General features: G+C 36.9%; 1 protein-coding gene across 1 annotated transcript; it reads left to right on the forward strand.

The window, feature by feature from the left end:
• The first annotated feature begins 7854 nt into the window (after positions 1-7854).
• On the forward strand, positions 7855-11052 carry LOC110099937 (heat shock cognate 70 kDa protein 2). The gene is made up of 2 exons (XM_020827274.2): positions 7855-8162; positions 9166-11052. The coding sequence occupies exons 1-2, from the start codon at positions 7949-7951 to the stop codon at positions 10890-10892; spliced, it is 1941 nt and encodes a 646-aa protein (XP_020682933.1). The 5' UTR covers positions 7855-7948; the 3' UTR covers positions 10893-11052.
• Positions 11053-17962: the final 6910 nt, after the last annotated feature.

Raw genomic sequence — 17962 nt, forward strand, 5'->3', positions numbered from 1 at the left:
ATAGTATCCGCTGCTGTTTCTTTTCTGTAATGTAATTATCTCTGGCTCTGGATATATGTATGGATGGATAGATGAGGAAACCGATAGAAAGAAAAAAAAAAGAAAAAAAATAGAACGATCAGATGAATCCTTTCGCTACACGGATCTTGGGTTGTTATAATAACATAAATAGGAATATCCACAAATTTCACATTTCTCTGGTCAAGATTCACAATAGGAGAAGATTTTGGCATAACAGAAGTAATCAAAACCTCACCAGAAAGGCCACATTCCACATAATCCAACACAAGTCGATTGCCATACGACACAAGAGTTATAATAGAAGGGGAAGAAACCAGAGCACCACGAGACACTTCATACCAACAATAATAGTAGGACTAACACCCTCCCAAACTACAACCCCTCCACTAACAGCACCATTGGAATCGTGGCAGCCAAACTCAGAAGATAAAACATCAACATTCACAGCTTCAGACGGATTACCTAAATGAGTAGAAGCAACCAGCTCCATTGTCACGACCCAACCAGACCAGAACGAATCCCTTCGCGTCGGGTCGCGACGGATTAATCCAGGATCTAGCTTTAGAATTTGCTTTCAGACTTTTTTCCAATAAGCAGACACACAGAAAACATAGAGCTACTATAAACATTCAAATATAAAGAAATTCATCTGAAATTTTCTTCTTTCTTTCATCAAAATAATCATGTACATTACAGTGCATGGCTACCAACATAAAGAACATAACAGAAAAGTCATGACTGTACAAAAATTAAAGTACAAAATACATAATCTTAGATCAAACACTCAACGGCTAGTCCAAGTCCTCCTTTCATTTTCCAGAACCTGAAAACCACGCAGATAATAAGAATGAGCTAACAGCTCAGCAAGACTACACCAGCCAATTAAAATCTCCAAAAACTCACATCCAAAATACATTAGAAAAGTAGCCGTACATAATTCAGATAATCGTACAGAAAGTCGTATAATCAGACAGGATATATATACTTGATTAACAAAATATTCAAATCAATGATACAGAAGAATTCTTTTTGTATAACAGAATATTCAAATCAGATTTCAAATCAAAATTATCTTCAAATCACAGAATAGACAGAATCGTAGAAATCATAAAGCACATTATCAAAACAGATCAGATCACATATCAGATCAGATTCTCATACCCTGACAGAATCTCAACAGATTTTGGCCCCTTATGCCTCCCTTCCCTGACACTGACAAAATCTCAATGGATTATGGCCCCTTATGCCTCCCTTCTCTGACACTGATAGAATCTCAACGAATTCTAGCCCCTTATGCCTCCCTTGTGCTTACAGCATCATAACATATCGGAGATACAGAATTATTAGATCAGAACTTGTTTTCAGATTTCAGATTCCAGATTCCTGGACCCTGACAGAATCTCAAAGAATTCTAGCCCCTTATAACTCCCTTGATAGCATACAAACACATCAAATCATCAAATTCAGAAATCAGATTTCGTCAGAAAAATCGTCAGCGGCATAACGGCAATATACGGAAATTCCATAGAATTCTCAATTTCAGAAATTTACCAAATTACCATAGATAGCAGAAAACATCATTTTAAGACTTTCAATGTATTGAAGTAAATATTTTCAACATCCAGATAATTCTCTATTCGATAAAAACTCCACAGAATTCAAAATACCTGGTAAAAATCTTCCAGAAAATACTCAAAACATGAAAAAACATCATCTCAGAAACATACCAAAAGTTATGCGATAAAACATTTATCAGCACAAAATGAAACCAGATATTCGCTAACGGAAACAACATTCGAAACAAAAATGTCGTCAAAATTCACATTTCTGAAAATTGAGAAAGGCGGAATGTGCCTTACCTCGAGTCGGGCAACTTTTTCAACTACGGCGACGGACGTAAACGGACCGAAGTCGCGTAAAATCCACTTTTCTTCATTTTTTTCCTTTGTTTTATCTCTCTTTCATTCTACTGAAGCAAATATTTTCTACATCCAGATAATTCACTATTCGATAAAAACTCTGTAGAATTCAAAATACCCGGTGAAAATCTTTCAAAAAATACTCAAAACGTGCAAAAATATCATCTCAGAAACATACCAAAAGTTACGCGGTAAAACATTTATCAGCACGAAATGAAACCAGATATTCGCTAACGGAAACAACATTCGAAACAGAAAAGTCATCAAAATCCATATTTTTGAAAATTGAGAAAGGCGGAATGTTTCTTACCTCGAGTCGGTCAACTTTTCCAACTACGACGACGGACGAAAATGGACCGAAGTCGCCCAAAATCCACTTTTCTTCCTTTTTCCTTCGTTTTCTCTCTTCTCAAATATTTTTTCTCTCTTCAAACTGCCCATTTGGATATATACAAACATGGATCGTATGGGACGATTCATATTCGTCCCGGGACGATTTCTCCTCTAGACAAAATTCGTTCAGATGAATTTGTTATCGTACCTAGACGACTTGCTCTCTAGAGAAATTTCATCCCGACTAACCTAAATTCGTCCTGGGACGAACCATCTCTTCCCCCAGGTTTTGAACTGATCGTCCCGGACGATCTCAACTTCATCCAGACGAACCTGGAAGGAAAACCATGTTTCACATCTATGGCAGCAAAGACCAAATTCACACCACCAACCATACCCCCATCATCAATGCAATTCACGTTACAATTGTTCAAGGCTAAATTATCCTCCTCTCCAACATCATCTAGCAAAGGTATAGGGGAGCCAACACCCCCATCAGGAATATCAAATTCATTCATTGAAAGCACAACATTATCCTCAATAAGAACCCAAGCCTTCCCACCCCCAGGTGTGACAAGAGACATCGTCGTGACAGACAGCACCAGGAGACACAACAGGACTAACAACCAAATTAACTAAACAATTATTCTCCGCAACAACATCTACTTTAGGCACACTGAGCGAACTCACATTTTTAATAGGCTCAATAACAGTAAGAAGAACATCCCGAGTCGAATGGGATTTAGCTAATTGTGGGTGCAAGAGCAAACATTTCGATTTGGAATGTCCTAAAGATTTACGATGAAAATAACACAAAAGCATGTCCTCTAAAATAATCGACTGAACATACCCCAAATTACCCGGACCAATCCAAACCTTGTCAAGAAACTGCTTAGTAACATTTAATTCGACCAAAACACGAGCAACCGAGGGATGAGAACCAATATAAGTAGCATGATCAATTTTAAGGGGGAGACCAAACATAGAACCGATGCCATGAAGAATCCTCGGAGAAAATAGATGTGGTCTCAAATTTTGGAAGGCACCCAAATAGGAATAATATGTGATTCAATATCCACATCAAACGAAGGCGATCATTTGATCAAATGCATGTAACAGTTGTTAATGAAATAGGAACGATGAGCAAAGATACAATAATAATCCAGATTGTTCACTAATTTAATCAAAACATTCTTTGGATTAAGAACTGTAACAGAGAAATCACCAATGAGTTTAAGATTGAAAAAAAATTTGAATATCTTCAAGGGACGACCAGTTGGTTGGAAATTTTCCAACCAACGCGAATCGAAAGGTGTAGTAAGCGAAAGAATTTCGGCCTAAAAAATCCACAGAGAGGGAAGCCCTTGGTGAGTAGTGATTTTAAGTTTGGGGAAAGAAAAGACTTTGCCAGAAAGAGCATCCTGAAAGGACTTAGAAGAAGGATTGCCATCAAGAAATCTGGCGTCAACTAAATGTTTGTCAGACATCGAGAACAGAAGGCACGAGAAAGCACCAAAAAAGCACAATGAAAGCACAAAATGAAAGGGAGAATCACTTCCCTGAACGAAGAAGAATCGTCAGAAGGCACGAGTAAAGCAGCACGACGAGGGAATCGCCTCGGAGAAGAAAACCCTAGCAGAGCGCATTGTGAGAAAAAGCTGATCAAAAAAGCATCTTGTTAACTACTACCCTGTTCCAATTTGAGGATAAGTTAAGATAAAAAGAACTTTGGCAAAGGTCCAACAATTCGAGGAAGAACGAAGTGCAAAAAAGATGGTCAACACTCAACATTAGGGATGTCAATTTCGGGCCAGGGGTCGGGTTCGAGTCAACCTGAAACTGACCCGACACTATTTGGGTCAACCCGAACCTAACCCATTTGTGCAAATAGGTAGGTTTTTTGGACCCAACCCCAACCCACTTCGGATCCGGGTTAACACGACATGACCCGAATGATCCGGGGTGACAAAAAAATGCTAGTTTTCGGGTAAAAAAATGGGTTAATCTCCAATTTTCTGGTAAAAAACGGGTCAAATGGGTTTCTAGGTCAAAAATGGGCTTCTAGGTCGACTCGAACCCGACCCGATTTTTTATACGGTTTGATTTGTTGAACTCAAACCCGACCTTTTTCTGGTCCGAGTTAACCCTAACCCAGAATTTCGGTTTGAATACGTGTCGGATTTCCGGGTCGTGTCAAATATTGACACCCCTACTCAACATACATGCATGTTGAAAGAGTAGATATATTCAAATAAAATCATGCATAATAAGGCCGGGCATTGTAGATCTCGCTCAAAGGAAATAATCCATTATACCCTCCACTCGTTCTTTTTGTTTATGTAAAATGGGCCATATCAGCTATATTATCCTTTGATTTTAAAGTGAAATAATGAGGAAAATAAAGCATACAATAATGGAGAAATGGCAATGACAATCGCATACTTATCTAAAAAATACATGCACGAAGATGTCTCTAATAAGGCACGTGTTATTAAAAATTTCACCTGAAAAACAAAAAACTTTCAGAAGTTTCTCACAAAGTTCAAATTATTCGTCAATTTTTTAGTAATAAGCAATGGCGTCATCTATACAAATAATTCGTGTTTGGACGAGAATAGTACTAGAATGGGTGACCTCATAAAAAATTCTCGTGTTGCATCCATTTTTTAGTCGGCCTTCTCTTTAAAAAAAAAATCTTGAATATAATCAAAATTAGTAGATAGTAATTAATGAAAATTTTTAGATAATGAAAGGTCATAAAGGAGAAATACGAATTTTGGAATATTGGAACTTCGAATACTTCATTTGGAGAGAGGAAAGTGGCTTAGTGATCATAAGGAAGATATTTGAACTATTTCATGATGTGAACTATAAGGAAATAAAAATCATTGATGAAATAATTAATATTATTAAAAATATATATTGATAAAAAGGTGAAAATAAGCAAATATTATATTCCAAATGGAACATATCTGCAATAGATTTGGAAGTTTAGCAGCCTCATCTACTTGGATATCTGTATCAATACATAATCAGATAAACAAAATTCTTATCAACATTCTGCGATCCCTCTCAATTCATCAACCCCTTTGGAATTCAAATTTTCACTCCAATGACTTTAATTGTTATCATCAACAATCTAAAATGTTTCTCATTTGCATTAGCCATGAAATATCAAAGATTTTGACATACATCTAGTTATTGCATGGCACAACCTAACCCGATAAAACCCACAGACGGAATTGTCCTACGTGGTGGCTTACAACATGCCAAATCTAAGATCGAAGTTTTGGAAAACTTTTTAGATGATTTCTTCCAATATAATATAGAAAATTAATGACATACCACATAGTTATTAGTAACTACAAATATGCATAAAATACCTCAATATTATTTATCATCAAAATGTATTTACAACAATTACACTACAGTGCATGGATACTGACTGAGCTGCAAACTAGAATAATTTAAATAACTAGTCATTATTGTACCCCAAAAAAAAAATAGATACATACATAAACATAGACAAATCAAATCTTGAATCGTCTACTCAATCGTCTTCTGCCTTCCTAGACCACGAAATAAATTGCAGATAAATTATGAGCTAATACAACTGAATATGTCACGCTTACCGTTCTAAATTTTCAAAATAAATCATTTAGTATCCATTTAGGTAAATTCCAAAGAACTCAGTGTCGTAGCACCGCCTACCTCGGCGCCAGGGTGCCCCAAGAAAAAAGTTTAGATTTTCAGAACATGCAAACAAACCCCTGTGACCCATTTAGAAGACATGCATATAAAATATTCTCAAACACATGTAAAAAAATTTAAATGTAGGAATTCAGTAAATTATCTTGAATCAGATTAGGTGTAAGAACCCTTAAACTTTAAAAGATGTTTTAACCTGTAACAACCAAAAATTATTTTATGAATCATTATATATCCAAATTACAAATTGTTGTCATCATAACATAGATATTATTTTGCTCTAATTATAATAAATTTTTTCTAATGTTTTTGCATTATTTCAATAACTTAAAAATTTGACACTTGTCGATATATATAAGTTAAAATTTTGGAATCGTTAGCTATCCAAGTTGCAAATCTAGTTCACCCGATCATTCTTGATATTCTCAAACAAATGTCAGAATATTTTATCATAAATTTTGAATCTCCAAATTTGAAGATATAAAAGAATTGATATTTATGCTAAAAATTTGAACAATTGGCATTATTACATTTGTGTACTTATATTATTATATTATAAAAAATCTTTAACCACTTACCAATTTCATTTAAAAGCCATTTTCCCATACATTTTAATTTGCCCAAACCAGAGAAGGAAAAGTAGGAAAAAGAGAAGAAAAGAGATAAAGAGAGGAGAGATGAAGTCCTTTTTGGACACAACTCTCCTTGGCCTGTTGGTTGAGAGCTTAGGCTTCCAACCAAGAGGTCCAAGATTCGAGTCTATGTGTATGCGTTGTGTGTGTGAGTTTGCCTTAAATGGCCTAGATGTCCCAAAAAAAAAAGTCCTTTTTGGATGGCTTCATGTCATTTTCAGTTATAGACTCAATTAGGAAAGTTATCAAGATAGAGGTAGGTCTTATTATGTTTATCTCAATTTTAAAAAATATGATTTTTTTTATAAAATTTTCATTAAATTTATATTTTCATTATCAAAAACTGAGGATAAATTTGTACTGGTAAAACTTTCACCATATATTTTTTTATATATTGTTGAGAATGAGATTTTGTACATACAATTAATGTTTTAGAGTTTTCAAATATGTTTTAAGCCCTTGATTTGAGCCCATTTGGGCTCGAATTTTACAGATTTTGTTGACATCGTGAATGTTTCACTGAGATGTTTAATTTGACTTAAGTTTGTCAAAATTTGAGTTCAACCGATCCTGAATTTAATATTGAAGTTACTAATATGCTTCGAGATTTGTGTATGATCAAGATAATTTTGGTGACATATTAGATATATTATTATACTTTATGATTATTTCATATAATTCTTTTAATATGAATATATCAATAGATTAGTTGTGTAAAATAATTGTGGCTAGTTCGATTTATGTATATATAAGAACACTTAAAATTATCTCATTGATATATTTAAATAAATATTACTTTTTATTATTTATGTATATAATACTCATAATTTAAAATTAACATTATATATATAATGTTAATTTTAAATTATGAGTATTATATACATAAATAATAAAAAGTAATATTTAATTAAATATATCAATGAGATAATTTTAAGTGCTCTTAGGCAGAAAATCTCTCTCCCAAGTAAAATAAAACTTAAATTCACATCCTAATGAAGTACGCATTGATTTTCTACTCAAATTGAGAACCTTCCAAAGGCCCAATACAACTTTCCCGATTCCCAAATATAGGCCCCATCAACAATAATCGATCTTGCAAGATAGTTCTGGAAGCGCCGAGAGCTCTAACGCTCCCAGTCTGAGAAAGTGGGAGAACATCTTCGTCCATCCACCACATCCAACGGCTCACCGACGTCTCTCGAAGGCTCCGGAACCTGGAATCCCCGCCCTATAAAACCCTGCCCAGTCCCCCGTTCTTCTCCAACTTAAGATCAAAGAAAGCATTCACGACTCTTAACGAATTTCAATCAATCTCAAGCTCTTCGTCAGGAATCTATGGCGGGAAAAGGCGATGGACCAGCGATTGGGATCGATCTCGGGACGACGTATTCCTGCGTCGGCGTTTGGCAGCACGATAGGGTAGAGATTATTGCGAATGATCAGGGAAATCGAACTACCCCATCGTATGTTGCGTTCACGGATACGGAGCGGTTGATAGGCGATGCGGCGAAGAATCAGGTCGCGATGAACCCCGTCAACACTGTTTTCGGTGGGTTTGTTCTCTAATCTAATTTATTTTTATTTGCTCTTTGATGCTTCATCGCTCTTTTGTTCTTGAATTCTTCTATTACTTTTTTGTGATGTTATCTATAGATTTTTGTTGGAATGCCTTCGTTGATTTATGCATGTTTTTCTACTCTGTATGCCTGTGATGTCCCCTGATTCTGTAGATGTGAAAATCGGGAAAAAAACCTGTAGCATTAGTTTATAATTGAAAAATGATTATAGTACTATGTTAATTTTGATGCATCTGTATGTTCGTATTATGAATCATATAATTAATTAATTCAAAAATGATTTATGGAATATGCAATTTTGATTCATCTGTTCAATTGTAATATTAATCTTATAATTAATTAATTATCTTGTCGTTAATGTAATTCTGCTAAATTTATAGGAATTAGAGGAGACTTACGAGGATCAGTGCTAGCTTTATAGTGCTTTATCTTGTATACTTTCGAGAAGCCACTTGCGTTGGTTTCTATTTCCGCATTAGATTTAGCTTTGTTACGAATTTATTTAAATTCGATTTTCCTTCGGTTAAATCTTATTTAAATAAAAAAAGTCATTTAAAAGTTATGTAATTTGTTAGCTTTCAAACGATATGCGTTTAGTTGAACATAATTTAATTAAATAATATTTCATTAAAAGGATTAGCAGTTGTTTTGTACACTGATATTTCTTAATAATATAAGATTATGTTGCTGATATTAATGAATCATATATCCTTTTTTTTCCATTATTTTATGAATCTGTAATTCTACTGCGCTACAATAAGGTGATTAAAACTGAGCATACTTCTCTTGTATAATTATTTATATTCTGATTAAACATACCGTCCCCAAACCGTGTATGGTTTTGCCGAACATTTTCCCGAGACCATGTATGATTTTGCCCATCTAACGACTAGACTAGCATCTATGATTTTTCTTGAAGAAATTTTTTTGAGTAATATAATAATCGTCTCTCTTTTGTTCATCTTATCACCGCAGATGCCAAGCGTTTGATCGGCCGGCGATTCTCCGATCCTTCCGTGCAGAGCGACATGAAGCTATGGCCTTTTAAGGTCATTCCCGGCCCTGGCGACAAACCCATGATCGTGGTTACCTATAAAGGAGAGGAGAAGCAATTCTCTCCTGAGGAAATCTCCTCCATGGTTCTTACCAAAATGAAAGAAATTGCCGAAGCTTTCCTCGGCAAAAGTGTAAAGAACGCAGTAGTCACTGTCCCTGCCTACTTCAACGACTCTCAGCGGCAGGCAACTAAGGATGCTGGCGTCATCTCCGGCCTCAATGTCATGAGGATCATCAACGAGCCTACTGCTGCAGCCATTGCCTATGGCCTTGACAAGAAGGGTGGCAGCTCTGGTGAGAAGAATGTCCTTATTTTTGACCTCGGTGGAGGTACTTTCGATGTCTCTCTTCTCACCATTGAAGAAGGCATTTTCGAGGTGAAGGCTACTGCTGGTGACACTCACCTCGGTGGAGAAGATTTTGACAACAGAATGGTGAATCACTTCGTTCAGGAATTCAAGAGGAAGCATAAGAAGGATATCAGTGGCAATCCGAGGGCTTTGAGGAGGTTGAGAACTGCTTGCGAGAGAGCAAAACGAACTCTTTCCTCCACTGCCCAGACTACCATTGAGATCGATTCTCTTTACGAGGGGATTGATTTCTATACGACCATTACTCGAGCTAGATTTGAGGAGCTCAACATGGATCTCTTCAGGAAGTGCATGGAGCCGGTCGAGAAGTGTTTGAGAGATGCGAAGATGGACAAGAACAGTGTTCATGATGTTGTTCTTGTCGGAGGATCAACAAGGATTCCCAAAGTTCAGCAGCTGCTGCAGGATTTCTTCAATGGGAAGGAACTCTGCAAGAGCATTAACCCCGATGAAGCTGTGGCTTATGGAGCAGCTGTGCAAGCTGCAATCTTGAGCGGAGAGGGGAATGAGAAGGTACAGGATCTTCTCCTTCTCGATGTTACTCCCCTCTCTCTTGGCTTGGAGACCGCTGGCGGTGTTATGACTGTACTGATTCCGAGGAACACCACCATTCCCACCAAGAAAGAGCAGGTATTCTCTACTTACTCGGATAACCAGCCAGGTGTACTAATCCAAGTCTATGAAGGCGAGAGAGCCAAAACCAAGGACAACAATCTGCTCGGCAAGTTTGAGCTTTCCGGCATTCCTCCTGCGCCCAGGGGCGTGCCTCAGATTAATGTTTGCTTCGATATCGATGCCAATGGCATCCTAAACGTTTCAGCAGAAGACAAGACTACAGGTCAGAAGAACAAGATCACCATCACGAACGACAAGGGCAGGCTTAGTAAAGAGGAGATTGAAAAGATGGTGCAGGAAGCAGAAAAGTACAAGACGGAGGATGAGGAGCACAAGAAGAAAGTGGAGGCTAAGAATGCTCTTGAGAACTATGCTTATAACATGAGAAACACTATAAACGATGAGAAGATTGGAGGAAAGCTGAATCCAGCTGACAAGAAGAAGATAGAAGAAACAATTGATAAGGCAATACAGTGGCTGGATGGTAATCAGCTCGCGGAAGCTGAAGAGTTTGAAGACAAGATGAAGGAGCTCGAGAGTGTCTGCAACCCAATCATTGCAAAGATGTATCAGGGTGCAGGTGGCGCCATGGATGAAGATGTTCCGCGTGGTGGCAACAGTGGCGCCGGTGCCGGACCCAAGATTGAAGAAGTTGATTGAAGTTACTGCTTTTGAAGATACCGGAGTCTTGTTATGCAACATTTGTAGTTTCTTTTGGTCTTTCCGTTTCTTTTTTTATTTTCTTTGTTTTGTTATCTCTACTTCTCTTACTGCATTGTAGTATTCTGCGCTGAATCGGAAACACACATATTGAGTGTCATTCTGAATTGATTCTTGGTTTTATAACTGTTTACAGCCATAGTGTTTGTGAAAAGAGTTGCTCATGATTGGGAAATGATAGTGAGTTAGCAATGTAGAACTTTTTGTAGTTAAAACTATTCGAAGTATTCTTTTAACAGAGCTAACCAGAGGTTAAACATGAGGTGTAAAATAGTTCTCTGCGAATTGGAAAGATTTCATGGAAATATGAGATTTAGAATGAGAGACGGTTAGGTATTTTAAAAGAAAATGAGAAAAACAAGATAAATTAAATAATTAGTAGTATAATTTGTAATTTAAAATAGAAATTTGAGAAGAGGAGGACATCATCATTCATTCCACTATCAGAGATCTGGTACGTCGGTTGCAGGAATCCTTCAAGGATGCGAGATGAGCTGATTGGATCAGAGCTCTAGATTGTGCGACGATCTGAAGAGGAGGAGATGCATAATCTTCGTGCATACATGAGGACATAATGTTGTGCAAGAGGGCACTAGCATCATGGTGCAATATCCATGTGGAAGCCAAACGTATTGAAGTGCCAAAAATTAAGAGCTTTGGACGGGTTTGCAATGCAAAAGAAGTAGACAATTTATTATGAGGGTTATAACATAGATATTTTTGTGATTTAATTAAACTAATACTTTCATTATTTTTGGGCATTCTTAAGAAATTGATGCTGTTGGTACATCTGAAAATGTTGGGATTGTCAAGTGTTCATTTTACAAATTGATTTCATCATAATTTTTTAAATAAAATATGTTATTTATGAATTTTTTTTTTATAATTTTTTAAGCTTTCAATTTGAAAATATAAAAGAATCTATATTAAATTTTCACTAAATTTAAATAATTGCATAATTAGATTTATATATTAATAATACTTTATCACTAAATTAATAATACTTTATCACTAAATATCTAATTATATTAACATAACATATTATTTTTTTCACACTCATCATGGAATAGAAATAAAGAGAGAAATGTGAGGAGAGAAAATGTAAGCTTAGGTTTGGAGGTGATGAATTTCTAATTATATTAACATAACATATTACTTTTTTCACACTCATCATGTAAAAGAAATAAAGAGAGAAATGTGAGGAGAGAGAAAATATAAGCTTAGGTTTGGAGGTAATAAAGCGGTTTTCATTCGTGAAATCTTACTCGTCTCTTTGTAAGAAATTATTATCTTATTTCTGATTTCAAATATTTTATGCATTTTAAAATTTTCAAATCAAATTTGTATTTTTATTATCGAAAAATAATGATAATCCTGTATTGGTAAAATTTTCATCGCATAGCTTTGCATAAATAGGGGTGTCAAAACTTGACCAGACTCAAAATCGGACCTGAACCAAAACCCTATTTGTCATACTTGTCGGATTCGGGTTCTATATTCTAACCCATTTCTAAAATCGGGTAGAGTTTGGGTTGACCCAGAAACCTGAAATCAACCTAAATGACTCAAAAACCCTTGCCCAAAAGCCCAAAATCCTCTACAACGTTCGATCCCGGCTCTGTTGGGTTCGCAAGCCTAATGCTGGCTTTGATTTGCACTAGCTTCTCATGCCTCCGTCAGCCTTATCGACGACATTCCATATGTAGTCAACCAACTTAGCCGCGTCCATTCGATATGTGGACAGTCGACTCAGCCACATCCATTCGATCTGCTTCCACCAGCATGACTGACGCACCGCACCTGCTTTATCTGTGGTCATTATGTCTTGCACTGGCTTCGCTCGCTCACATTGGCTTTGTTACCTTAGTATGCAGCCACTTCACCTGTGGTCCTGGCGTCCTGTATTGGCTTCGCCTGCTCGCATTGGCTTTATCTGCACCTGCTTCACCTGTTGCCAGTTGTCCGAGTTCGCATGTTAGATTGAGTCAATTTGTAACCCATATGGGTCAAGTATGAGTTAGAAAATCTAACATATTGGTAAAACCGGGTTGGTTTAGGGTCAACCCCTTTGGATCTAAGTCAATTCGGATTAGACTCGAACCTGACATGTTGACCCATTTTGACACCCCTAACTTTGTATATGTTATGAATATTGAGATTATGAATATTTTAAGTATTTATTTAAGATTTTTTATGAGTGATTTTTAAAAACCAACGAATGATTTTCTATAAATACTTTGGCTTTATGTTATCTTCTATTGTTTCACATGTTATCAATAGAGAGTTATAAGACTGTGATTACTAAACCGGCCGACGATCAAAGAATGAAGACGAACTTAATATATCTCCTAAGTTAAAAATTTTCCTAGTCTTCCAAGTGAGCATGCTGAGGTCTTTTTTTTTTTTTGGAAAAATTTGGGCAACTGCCCCTATATTTCAAAAGAAATAAAGGTTACATAAAAAGAAGGTAACTGCAAAAAAAGTTCCTCATCTAAAACAAACAATGAGGAGCAACAGTAAAAAAGATCAAAATACATGTATACCACCCAGTATAAGCCAAAAAAGATAAATGTTGATCCAAAATTGGTAGATACAACATTCAATAATCAGCAAAAAATGCCACCGCAGACGAAGATGACAACAGAAATGTGCAGCTGGGAGACACCAGAGTTCCAATCCGAGCTAAATCCTGCAAGGAAGAGAGAAAAATCACCAGCTCCCGATGCCAGGAGACTGGACTCATAGAAGAGAATGTGTCCCTGGTTGCCCAAAGACCCTCCAAGGAACACACATTGGGGAGCATCATCATCGTCCAGTCCCCAAATACCCCAGGCAAGACGAAGGGACAGGGGACCAAAAAGAACCAGCCGTTTATAATTTATCCAGCAGAACATCAGCTTTCTTCCAATTCAACAGCTTCTCAAACATCACCCTTTTGATGGACAGCAAAACAGTGGTAGAACATTGATTTATACCACTAAATCTCCTACTATTTCTTTCTTTCCAAATAAAATAAATACTGTAGCAGACCGCCAACTTATAAAAGTTCAAATCAGTCACATTAGCACAGAATTTTACTTTCATCCAGTCATATAATTGCAATATAGTCGGTCTGAGAAGAAATATTTCAACCCCAGGAATTAAGCTTCTTAATATGGAAAAAGAGAAAGAACATTCAAAGAAGATATGAGCAACAGATTCATCACAAATATTGCATAGGCTACAGGTTTTGAGAACCAGAATATGCCTAATTCTTAGCGCATCCGCAGTCTTCAGGCCATCCCGTAAGGCCAACCAAACATATACAGCATGCTTAAGAACGTGCTTTTTATGCCAGACCAGTTTAGCCCAAGTGCAATCATTGTAATCAGAATAATATTCCTTGATAAAAAGCTTAAAATTAAAGCAGTTCTTTTCTTTCCATAGCAAGCTAGGCCCCTCACCCTCCTCAATAATAACTTGAGCCAAAGTCTGGTGATATAAAGATGGAATTACCCCAGAAAAATCTCAACGATTCATAGAAATAATATTTTTCAACATGATTTCCGGTAAACCAAAGTTATCCACCATACCACATAAATTTCCCAGCGTAGAATTAAAGCACCAGTGATCCCACTTAAGAGATATAGGAAAATTTTTATAAATTCTAAACTGGAAAAGTGATTTAACACTACCAGCCGTGCAGCAAATCGATTTCCACATTTTTGAAGCAGAAAAGTGAGGGGGCTTCCAAGGAGAGCAATACTTGGCTAACAACCAGCAAGCTAGGGGTGAAACAGAATTGTACATTTTTAAAATAACAGAACAGTTGAACGCAAACTGCATAGCATTAATAGAATAAATCCCCAAACCACCTTTATCTTTGGGTAAACAAATTTTATCCCAAGAGACCATATGAAGCTTCTTATCAGTGTTGGTGCTGCCAAAAAACAAGAATCTAGAACTTACTTTCTTGAAAACCTTGTGCACAGTTTTAGGTATAATCGACCCCCTAATCCAGTAGGCAATAGTGTTTTGAATAGTGAACTTGAGGTATTGAAGTGTGCCCGCAAGAGATAGAAGATTTGCTTTCCAACCATTAAGTTTTTTGTTTATACTATCCAACAAGGGTAGAAAATCAGCAACATTGAGCCTATAAAAGGAGAGAGGAATCCCCAAGTAGGTGATCTTGGAAACAATGGTATGAATGGAAAGCAATTGACACACCTCCAGCTGATTACTCACATGCTTAGGGAACATTATATAGGATTTGTCATGATTAATAACAAGTCCAGAAGAATTAGCGAAATCATTAATAACAGAGACAAGAATTTGGCAATTCTCCCTAGTTGCCTCACCAAATATTAAGACATCATCTGCATACAGGAGATGAGAGAGTTTAAAATTCCCATTAGTGATACCTTTAAAACCTCTACCATCCAGCAAGTTAGAGAAGGCATCCATCACAATACATAAAAGGTAGGGGCTAAGGGGACACCCCTGCCTCATACCAGCCGAAGAAGGAAAGAAACCTTCAAGTGCCCCATTCAAGACAATAGAGAAGTTGACATCAGAGACACATGCCTTAACCCAATTAGTAAAGGTAGACGGAAAACCTTTCTGATTAAGTATTGCAAGAAGGAAATCCCGGGAGACAGAGTCAAATGCTTTCTTGATATCAAGCTTAGCACAAAAAATTTTTTCCCCACCTCTTTTACCAGCATGAAAAAGAATATCATTAGCTAGAAGAATGTTGTCAGTAGACACCCTAGAGTTCACAAACCCATCTTGGTTATCTTTAACAATCAAGTTCATGTACGGCTTGATTCTAGTAGCCATAGTTTTGGCAATGATTTTGTAAAGCACGTTACACAATGCAATCGGTCTATAATCAGAAATATTAGAAGCATTTTTTTTCTTAGGAACAATAGCTAGAGCAGTAGCCTTAACACCTTTAGGGAGATAACCTTTAATGAAGAAAGATCTGATAGCCCTACAGACATAGGGACCAAGGATGTGCCAACCAGATTTATAGAAGTGAAAGTTTAAACAGTCAGGGCCCGGGGCAGACTTAGAAGAACCAGAGAAAACAGCAGCTTTAATATCTCCATCCGTCACAAAAGAGATAAGAGATTGAGCATGGTCAGCAGCCAAGGCTATCCCCACAGGGAAAATAGCCATATCCCTATTGCAAGGGGGGATAGGATTATAAAGTTCTTGATAGTAATTAATGATGGTTGCAGTAACTTCCTCTTTGGAAGATTGCGAATTATGGTTGAGCAGGTTAACAACCGATTTCTTACTCCCCATTCTAATCCTAATTTTAGCATAGAGGAATTTAAGATCATCTTCACCATGTTTCAACCAATTAACCTTGGCCCTTTGAATTATCCAGGAAGCTTGCAAAGACATAAACTCAGCTAACTTGGTATTATTCTCTTTATAAGATTGATTCAAAGACATGCTGGAAGGATCAGAATGGAGAGAATCCAACAGAGATTGTTGAGTAGCATGAAGGTGTTCAATGTGTCTACTTACACAAGAGGAAGAAGGCCACGGCTGGGCTTTAATTTTCTGAGGTCTTACTAAGAAGATTTGGAGGATCCATCAAAAGGAATAATATCCAAGTGAAATCCCATAGCAGCAATCACTTCCTTTGACAAATAAAGTGGAAGAAACATTATCAGATCAAGTGATCCGCCGACGAGGAGTACCAAATTATAAGGAATACTTTATTAAGTGGAAGGGTTTGCTGGACAATGAAGCTAGTTGGGAACATGAAGACACTATATGGCAATTCAAAGGCAATATTCAACGATACCATAAGGAAGATGTGATGAGAGCATCATGAGCTTATGTGGGGGAGACTGTCACACTTTGCCTTCTCATGGAGGTTAACCAAAGCAAGCCCAATACTTTGAAGATTCCAGAACCTTCTTCTAGGATCCAGATCAAATTAGAATGAAAGAAACTTCAAGAGAATTCTAAAATTTAATGAAGTATTTTAGAAAACATTGAATGAGCCATTGTAATAACTAAATAATATAGAATAGTCTACAATACATTTAGTTATTATGATAGTTTATACAATGCTTCCTAGAATACTCCATGGAATTTTTTTAACATTTTAAATCTTTAAAATATGCTTTTGTCCCTTCATTTGGATTCACTTGGGTCCGGATTTGACCGATTTTTGTGTTGTTGGGTTCGTCTTTGTTGAGATATTCAATTTGACTATAAGTTTGCTAAAATCGGAGTTTGGATGGTCCAAAATTTTATTTTAGAAGTTTTAAATTTAAATATACTTTGAGATTCATGCCCAATTAAAATGATTTGTTTGTAACTTAACTAAAAAATATATAATATCTACATAAAATATAAACTAATTTAATATGTCTCATGGTAGATAGTATTGATACGTCATCACAAAGTTAGCTTGATCGGGCACGAATCTCGAGGCAAAAGCTAGTTGGAAACTTCAAAAATTAATTTCAAGAGCACCCAAACTCCGATTTCAGCAAGCTTATAGTCGAACTGAGCGTCTCGGAAATACGAACTCAACGACACCAAATTCGACCCTATCCGAGCCCAAATGGGTCCGAATCATGGACCCGAAGCGCTGTTGGAAGGTTCAAACCGCAATTTGAGTTATCAAACGGTCTCCGATTTTAACGAGCTTATACTCGAATAGAACGGCTCGACGAGACGAGTCCAACGAGCCCAAGATCACAGAATTCCGACATCACTAAGGCCTTCAAATGTCCAGGTGCACGATCGTAGGATTCAATATCGGCCATCCATTTGACCACGCCCTATTCGCCCCTGATCTCACGCCTATTTACGGACCATGCCACTCCAAAAAATCTATAACTATATCCCTCATTTCTCATGAGAGGGGGGTCCAAGCAAGAAGAGAAGGAAGAGGAGAAGGAAGAGAAGGAAGAAACTCCTCCTCGACCACCGCAGAAGCCTCGCCTGACCACCTCCGGAACCTCGCCGGACCATCGCCGGAGCCTCGCCGGATCACCAAC

This window comes from Dendrobium catenatum, unplaced genomic scaffold (genome assembly GCF_001605985.2).
Source record: "Dendrobium catenatum unplaced genomic scaffold, ASM160598v2 fragScaff_scaffold_334, whole genome shotgun sequence".
Lineage (NCBI taxonomy): Eukaryota > Viridiplantae > Streptophyta > Magnoliopsida > Asparagales > Orchidaceae > Dendrobium > Dendrobium catenatum.